The sequence below is a fragment of the Acanthochromis polyacanthus genome, chromosome 3 (assembly GCF_021347895.1).
Source record: "Acanthochromis polyacanthus isolate Apoly-LR-REF ecotype Palm Island chromosome 3, KAUST_Apoly_ChrSc, whole genome shotgun sequence".
NCBI classification, from domain to species: Eukaryota; Metazoa; Chordata; class Actinopteri; family Pomacentridae; genus Acanthochromis; species Acanthochromis polyacanthus.
Window position 1 is genome coordinate 31,103,094 of NC_067115.1, and position 9,603 is coordinate 31,112,696.

Sequence of the window (9,603 nt, forward strand, 5' to 3'; positions counted from 1 at the left end):
AGATATTAAAGGAAGAGATATCATGGCATGTTTGGAAAGATCTGCCAGTACTACAGAGTATCGTTCATTATTATACTGACCAAACCTACTTTGAATACTACAAGAATACAGTACATAGATACCAAATAGGTTCATTGAAATTATGAGATCATTAAATGGAAGGTTTGAATTCAGTTGGGCTCTTTGAAATATCGAAAAGAAAATAGAGACAACAAAAAATGGTACCTATTTGTAATAGAAAAACCTTGAAAAACCCAAATCTGTCTACACAGAAGTAAACGTCAGTGATATAAGTTTTGACTACAGAGGTGACACTACCGTTCAAAAGTTTGGGCTCAGCCGGACAATTTCACGTTCTCCATGAAAGCTCACACTTTTATCCACGGGCTAACATCATAGCACAAGGGTTTTCTGATCATCAATTAGCCTTTCAACACCATTAGCTAACAAAATGTAGCATTAGAACACAGGAGTGATGGCTGCTGGAAATGTTCCTCTGTACCCCCATGGAGATATTCCATTAAAAATCAGCTGTTTCCAGCTAGAATAGTCATTTACCATGTTAACATGTTAACAATGTCTAGATTGGATTTCTGATTCATTTAAAACCCTTTAAGCTTCAGTGTACCGCCGGCGGTACACCTACTAATTTGCATAGGAATTTCAAGAATGTCCGACGGGTGCAAACGCGATTATACAAACACTATACGCCGATGGAAAGCTTAGATTCTCATGAATCCGCCGGTATAAACCACTTTCAGATGCGATTACCACAGCGGGTGAGAAAAACACATTTGTCCGACAAAAACAAATATTCATCCATCCGTTCTCTATACACGGCTTCAACGCACACAGCGCGACTCACATTTCCGGGTTTATTATTACACACAAAAAAAAGATTCCACAAAAAACGGCCATAATCCAACCTTTTACATCCAGATGACACAAGCCAGTAAACTATTTTGTCCAAAACATGTCCTGAAGTCGGTATAAAATCCCCGAATCGGTCGTTTTCAAGGAAATGCACCTCCTGATGCGCGTCCAATATTCCCCGTATTTTTCATCATTTTTTTTATTTAAAAAGAGAATATTAGCGATTTTTTGTACTGAAAACGGCTGGAATTGACTGAAGCTTAAAGGGTTAATGTTACCTTCATCGGCAAAAACTGCTTTTCTTTCAGAAATAAGGACATTTCTAAGTGACCCCAAACTTTTGAACTTTAGTGTATGTGTAGATGTTTTATAAAGCCTCTGTTTAGGGACCAGGCCCGGACTGGCAATCGGGAGAGGCGGGACTTTTCCCAGAGGCCTGCCTCCTTATTGGCCTGCCTGGACAGGCCAGCCACGGACTGGCAGGCCAATGAAAAAAAAGTTGATCGGCTTTTTGGCAGACAGGCCAGAGACAGCAGCGCTAGAAGCCTTACAGAGTACACGCCCACCTTCCTGTCACTCACACAAAGCAAGCGCTCTGACCTCTAAATCAGAAGGATAGGGATTGGTCAAAATGACATTTTTTTAGAAGAATCGTGCCATGATTGGTTAGTTGCTTTATGGCCCGCCCCTTCATAGCGACAACGGGGAAGCATGCACTGCAGAGCGGTGATATGAGAGTGAGGGAGAGAGTAGAAGGAGCGAAGATTATGGAGCACCCTTAAGTTTACAAACGGTCGGTTCTTCTCACAAATGCATCATCAGACTTCAAAGGCTAAAATATAATAAAAAATGTCTGGCCCAAATAAGCTCCACAGGTGTCAGGTGGGTTGCAGGAAGCCTGAAAACGTTTGTTGACTTACAATTTTCAGTTATAAAATGAACATTGGTGTTTGCATATACTATTAGCTATGACCAGCTGACATCTAAATGATTTGCTGACAAAATAATATATATTTTTTTTAATTCCACATGTTATATAAATAATAGGAAAAGGAAAACATTGGAAAAATTGGTGAGGGTAGTGAAGAGATTACAGAAGAGAAAAGTACTGGACTGTATGGAGCTGTCGTTATGGTTGTGTTTAATAGACTTACTGTCTGTTTAGTAGTGTTGTAATCGCCATAACATAACTGTAAAAGGCATATTTTTGGAAGGAAAAAAAACAAAATTTTGGTGCATTACCCCACATGACACAACCCTTGCGGTGGCGGAAGTGGCCTGACTGATTGGAAATCTCCCGGCCTGAATTTCTTTCCCAGTCCGGCCCTGTTAGGGACAGACCTGCATCATTAACCAGCACATCAAGGCCAACGCTGAGAGGATGTGGAACTTATCATTCCCTTTCTTAGGTCATTCGATGTTTAATTCTGATGTCATCAGCATCTAATTCTGAGTCATCGGGGCTGACTCAGACCAGATTCAGAAAAATGACTGTGGAATAAGTAGAAGGTTGCAGGAGTAACAGAAGTATAATAAATCAATTAAAGCCTTATTAATACTAATACAACTTTCTAATGATGCATGCTTTTGAAAATATAGAGATGAATTTATGAATGAATAAAAAAATCAGTAATTATTTTTTACCTTTTGATTTATTTTCTAGGTCTATATAATTTCAGATCTATTTGCAAAAAAGAGAACAGCAACAAAAGACAATGAAAAACTTGCTCAAAAAGGAGTGGAAAGAAGTCAAAGCTTCTTATTCACACCCCTTCTCCTTACACAAATGTTTGTAAATCTATCCTTCCTGCTTCTTCAAAATACTACCATTTATAAACTAAAATAATAATAATAACAATAAGAATAATGGTAACACGTTTTATAATAAATATACACCTATATGTTCATTTATATTTATCCAAAAGGACAAACAGAAAAAAAATGTATTGTATTACAAAGGTGTGCCAGTATATTTTCTAATGAAACTGTAAAAGAAAAAAAGGATCATTGTGTCTGCAAACAGTCATGTGAGGTTTCTTCTTGTAGAAACACTGTAGATCAAAGAGTGATTTCAATACAGAGACCACCAACAGCAGTCATTGTCTGGACTTCATAGATGTGTGTTTTTATCTCTCTGGAATAAATACTTGTGCTCCTGTATCTTTCTAGAAGCACGAGCAGAGCTGCTGAGCTCTGCAGTTTCACTCTGCAATGACACAAAAGAGACATTGAATTATTCTCACAGGCAGCCAATGAGCTCAAAGCAGCAGTGGCTCAGTGTCTACCAGCAGCCGGCCGGGGCCAGTTTCCAGTTGGACTCCCGTGGGTGTTGGGGGGCAAAAAGAATTTTCTAATCCATCACCATTGTACCAATTGTCTATAAAAATTAATGTGCGAGTGAAGCTCTGCCTTCACATGAGGGCTATCAAATTCCAAATCACAGTTCATGAGTACAAACAAAGAAATGAATGACTCTGAAGATCTCAAGGTAAAAACTCCACATCTACCTTTTTCATTTAAATTTTATTTTCTAGCTAAGTGCTGATACAACAGTTCTGGCTTCATATATCATTTTACTTGACTTTGCTGAGTAGATTGAGTCTTGTATTAAACGTTAAGTCTTTTTTTAATTCAGCATTCTTCCAGTTTTGCTTTCTTACACTCTTTGGTTATCTTCCTCATGCACATACGTCACCATCTCTTACCATTCTTGTGATAGACCCATTGTGTGTTTTCCAGGAGGGCCAGAGTAGAAGCAAAGACCAAATAGATGGCACAAGGATGAGCCTAGGCAACAGGAAGGGGGTGAGGGTGACTGGGAAGTATGTGCCTCCGGTGGATTGGACCAGCAGAGGAGGAGGTCCATGCATCATTCACTCTCCCACCAACAGCCCGATACCTCCAGACACCCCCACGGTTATCTCCATCAGCGCTCTGCCTCACTGGTCCCCAGAACAAGTCCATGATCCCAGGACGGATGAACTTGCCACTGGTGAGGACTGGACGAGAGAGGCATCATCTCAGACCAGGGGGTCTTACAGTGAGATGGGTGTCCCCAGACAGACCATGGAAGAGCTGAAGACCATCCTGAGGGACAGTCCTCTGCTCAGCATCCGGGGAAGAGATGATGGGAAACCAGGGAGTCCGTACACGTACCTCCACGGGACCAGCAGCAGCAGTGGTGGAAAGGCCGATGGACGGCAGGACGACGGAAACCCTCAGAGGCCGTTCAGCACCTTCAAACCTCACTCCGATGCTTCCAGAAGGGGGCCCATGTCCAGAGACAGCACATCCATTCAGCAGGCATCCACCATGGATTCATCCAGCTCATTCAGGTCGAACACCAACACAAATAGGCAGCCTGGAGTCAGGACATACACATATGCAAGCAGCAGCTCCTGGGGAGAGACTGGATCTCCTCATTCAGGTTGGTTAAAAGACAATTTATCCTTGATATAAATTTATGTATTTATTTAAAAGATCCCCATTTGCTGATGCCAAAGGCACCAGCTAGTCTTTCTGGGGGTCTGGAAGAAGTAATAGAAGTATTATCTGTGATTTTTTTGATTTGATTTGGTTTCAACCATACTTTCAGCCAGATATAGTTTTTTTCCAGCCTTCCTTGAATACTATAAATAAGTACCATTTTTTGTTGTCTTTATTTTCTTTTCTACATTTAAAAACGCTCACCTGAATTGAAACCTTCCATTTGTGGTGTTATGATTTTAATGAATCTGTTTAACCTCTTTGTATTAAAATTTATATGAAGGTCCTGATCCACAGCAGAAGTATCTACTTTGGGATCATCTTTTTAATCATAAAGAGACTCATTCATTATTATTTCTATATTTAAAACAATTTGGAACAGCAGTTTGTTTTGTATTTTGTGTTTGATTTTCAGGGGGATCGAAGTTTCTCTGCCCTCATTGACTATCAGTTGGACATTTTACACTGCATTAATCAACTTGTCACTGCTTTCTGTTGCATTAACTATAACAGTGTTTCTAAACTTCCTAAATCTACTTTGTCATTTCTGTACTGTAATTTCTTGTGACTTATTGGTCAACAGAGACCAATATATACCAATATATGTCCAATAAACTAATTTTGGTCTAGATTTAAGCCTTTGACCTGGGTTTGAAGGTAGCAATGAGCTTTAGATAAGAGTTGTCAAACGTTTTTCCACAGAAAATGGAAACGAGACTGTTGAGATCTCAGGGAACCAGAGGTTTATTGCAGCGATGGAGCAAATCAAGCAACAGATCGCCCGTGAAAACATCAACTTTGTCCGCTTCGAGGCCACTGACCTTCACGGGGTGTCAAGATCCAAGACCGTGCCTGTCCGCTTCTTCCATGTAATGAACTCTATCTATCTATCTATCTATCTATCTATCTATCCATCTATCCATCCATCCATCCATCCATCCATCTATCTATCCATCTCTAAATGTTTGGTTATGGTTTGGTACAGAGTTGTAGAGGTGCTGGTGAGTGTATTGTTTACCTGTATTTACTAGGAATGCCTGGTTAACTGCTCTGCTTCTGGTTTTAATGCTAAGCTAAACTAATTAGCTCTCTTCTCTTCCTCCGTATTCACTATACAGACAAAATTATGGTTTCAATCTCTATGAAAATTTATGAAATAAAGGGGAATAAGTGTGTTTAACGTAAATGTTGCATTAACAGGAGAAAGCGGTATATGGGGTACCGATGCCAAGAAGCTACTTGGAGCTCACCCTGAGCCCTAAGAGCAACGAAGTGGACCACGGCAACACTGCCAACTTCAGCAGTGATGTCCTTCTGATCCCTGACCTCTCGACCTTCAGGGTCCTGCCCTGGGCTGAGCAGACTGCTCGGGTCATCTGCGACCCGTGCACCGTCACAGGAAGCCCCCTTCGCACTTCGCCTCGCCTCATTGCTAAGCAGCTCCTTGGACAGCTCCAAAGCCTGGGATTCTCCCTGCACTCATCCTTCACCTACGAATGCTGCGTCCTGGGAGCGCCGGATCGGATCGGACCAAAGACGCTCCTGTTCCCTGCCACCACACTGCTAAGTAACCACGACCTGCCTTTCTTCCAGCAGCTGGTGGACAGCATGTACTGCATGGGTGCTGACATCGACAGCATCGCCTCTGCAAGTGGCCCTGGCCAGATGGAGATCAACCTGAGGCCAGAGTTTGGAATTGCAGCTGCTGATAGCGCCTTCACCTTCCGCACTGGCATCAAGGAGATGGCTCGTAAACACAGCTACATCGCCAGCTTCTTCACTGATGATGGTCTGTACAATGCCGGGGTGCTCTCTCACAGCCTGTGGGATGCTAATGGGCGACGCAGCCTCTTCCACACGGGAGAGAAGGCAGGCGAGCTGTCTGAGATAGGCAGGAAATGGTTAGCGGGCCTCCTCACGCACTCTGCTGCCCTGAGCTGCCTGATGTCACCCGGCCTGGGCTGCCGGAGCCACATCGCCAAGTCAATCAAAGACCCCAAGCGGATGTTGTACGCCACCTACGGTAGTAACGATAACAGCAGCTCCTTCAATATCAAGTGTCATGGTGGGAGGGAGACCCACATTGACAACAAGCTGGGCTCAGCCATGGCCAACCCTTATGTTGTCCTGGCTGCTACGGTGGCCGCAGGACTGGACGGTATCAAAAGAAACCTGAACTCCGACAGCAATCTGAACAAAGCCCCCAGTCAGCAGAGGGACTTTGCCATTCCCGTGAAGCTCGATGACGCTCTGGAGGCACTGGCAGAGGATCACGTCATGCGCAGCACACTTGGAGAGCCGTTTGTTCAGTATTTCATTGCCATGAAAAAGTTTGAGATTGAGACCCAGGAACTGGATGATGAAAGGAACAAGTGCCTGGAGTATTTCATCTAGAAAGCCTCATGCCACACCAAAAAAAAACCCATGAAAAAAAGCTGCTTGAATGTTACACTTGATCTGTTATTAATATTATACAGATTGTAGATATTTTTCAGAGTCATTTCAAAATAAAGGAAACTACCCCCCAATGTGATGTGCAGTTTTCATTTTAATACTGACCCTACTATTGCAGTCATTAGTGTGAATCAGAGGGGAACCTTCAGGGCCTTCTACGCCTTCAGAGAAGGCCTTAAAAAAATCTGGACCAAAAAATATGAGTATTAAATTATATGTATATACATATATATAATCTATCTAATTTAATACAATAAATTTTAATAGGTTTTCTTTCATCTAAATTTATAGTATAGTTAATTTTACTGTCAAGTTCTCATCAGCAATGAAAGAGTTACTGTCCTGAAACATGTTATCCAATCAGAATCGTCCATCTCTATCTAAGCCGGGTTAGCTGGCTCATTAATTGGTTAGGACTTCACGAATCCTGGGGAAGGCCAAGCTATGTGTTTTGGTTTGGAGATTGATGGGAAAATTGACCAATCACGATTTGATTTTAAGTGGGTGGGACAAAAAAAAGATCGTAGGCCTTCGTGAAGTCCGAAGAGCATAGACATATATAAGTAGACGTCTCATTGACTGCGGCTGCCCACTCGAGCGATGTGCCTGCAGCGCCGCCATCTTGAAATGGGACCACTCGCTCCTACAATGCATTACTTCCATAGAGGAATGATGTGCTTATACAATTAAAGTTGTCATAAATCGCTCAATTCTCAAGCAATTTTGATGGGGTTTGCTTGTAACAAACGCCTGACACGCTAGATAGATAGATAGATAGATAGATAGATAGATAGATAGATACTGCTATTATTTCTACTGTGAATAATTATCATTATTATTATCACTACTATTAATATTACATCAATTATTATTATTATTACTATTATTACTGCTATTACTACTATTATTTTTATCGTTATTATTATTACTGTTATTATTACTACTACTATTACTATTATATCATGTGTATAAATCACGTTCTTTGGGAAAGCTTAAACATGTGAGAAAAGTAGCCAGAGATAAAGAATTGTCTACAACAAAAATAATTCCATCATAAATCAGGGCTATTATTAGATCTATCAGATGCTGTATTCTAACCCACCAATTACTGCAGTAAGCCTGTTTTTTTTTCTTTGTAACAGGCTGTTGCTAGGAACCGTAGATGCATAACATCGAATTTTAAACAAAAAATTGTCTCAGATAAGTTATTTCACCGGTAAGCAGCTGTGTAATACACAGGATGATGTAGAGAGCTGGTTAGATCATTGGTAGAAGCCAGACACGGAGCTGAGGGGTTCTATCCATCTTGTCAGCGTTTATTTCACTCTAGCTATGACAGCCTGCTAACAATATATTATTCCTTACATACATCTTACATGTGAAAAGTAATCCCACGAGCTCTTGTCTCCTTACAGCGCTCATTAGAGCATCCATAGGCTGAACAGAAGTCTGGCATCTTTAAATAACTATGCTGGAGTCAGAGGGAGATAGTGTGTAGCTTAAGTATTGAGTGGCAAAAACAGCATTGTAAAAAAAATCCGAGCACCTTGTATAGTAGCTACACGTGTGACGTTTCTAAAAAATCAAACAGTTTGGCAATCGGTTCAAAATTCAGCGAATAATTCCACTTTGAGATTCAGCAGTACCTCTTGCCTCCGTAGATGTCTATGCACCGCTGCCTCCGCTGGTCCTGTTCCAAGATGGCGGCGCTGTAAGCACGCCTCTCGACAGCCTATGAGGCGTCTATGTATATATGTCTATGCCAAAGAGCGGGCAGAGTGAAGGGAGCCGCCCAGCGCTGACTGGACCAGCAGACGGAGAGAGAAAAGGAGCGAGAGAGGAGGAAGGAGGAGAAGAAAAGAACCAACGCAGTGACAAAGGCTAAAAAGAACAAGCGAGGACTCATGTCTTGGATGCAGAGTTTGCTCAGATGAAGTCAACTGTTGGTTTATTTATTTCATTACAGTCAAACTGTTCACCTGCGTCTTTGCACACAGAATCAAACTCAGAGATAATGATGCCTTTTAGTTATTTTCATACACAAGGAAGAAAGTTGTTGCCTAAATATGCAGTTGTGTAATCTGATATATATATATATATATATATATATATATATATATATATATATATATATATTTACAGATTTTTGCTAAAGAGTATGCCTATTTAATGTTGCCTAAATGGTCTCCAGTTTTATGAAGTTACTGTTGAGAATGTTTCTTGTTGCGGAGAATGTTAACATCCTTGTTTATTTATTTGTTTACATCCTTGTCATCATTAATTAAAGGACTGCAGTTGTTAAATGCTTTCAATTCATCGTACTGTTGCTTTTTTTCCGCAATGATTTCTTTTCTCAGCAGTGAGGGCTGAGGTGAAGGCCCAGCTGTAGTGCTCACGGTTCGCCACTGGTGTGAATGCATTAATAACCCGTATATAAAAACAAGGGAGTGGCATTGTCCTTCACTGAATAGGTTTGCTAAAATTTAGTACACATTAAGCAGTTTTTTTCTTACATGTAATAAACGCGACAGCCTCTTGGGGTCGCTAGCTTGGTTTTAATTTGCTACAGAGGTTTATGTTTGACCATCTATAATCTCAATATCAGTCAATTTAAGTTTTCAGTTGTTCACAAAAATTGCTAAAAGTGAAAGTGTACTTATTAGTATACAGTTTTCACACACAAACTGCTACTTCATAAAATAATAATCATAAAAATAGACATTTAAGAAAACAGTAACACCTCAAGGTCAGTTTAGTAGTTGTTCTGGAGCTTCTCATCATAACTGGAAT

The 9,603-nt window shown here is 41.0% G+C and overlaps 1 protein-coding gene across 1 annotated transcript; it reads left to right on the top strand.

Annotated features, from left to right (window-relative positions):
* Window positions 1-3,125: 3,125 nt before the first annotated feature.
* lgsn (lengsin, lens protein with glutamine synthetase domain) lies at window positions 3,126-6,848 on the top strand. The gene is made up of 4 exons (XM_051945981.1): window positions 3,126-3,195; window positions 3,593-4,300; window positions 5,062-5,228; window positions 5,560-6,848. The coding sequence occupies exons 1-4, from the start codon at window positions 3,126-3,128 to the stop codon at window positions 6,751-6,753; spliced, it is 2,139 nt and encodes a 712-aa protein (XP_051801941.1). The 3' UTR covers window positions 6,754-6,848.
* Window positions 6,849-9,603: the final 2,755 nt, after the last annotated feature.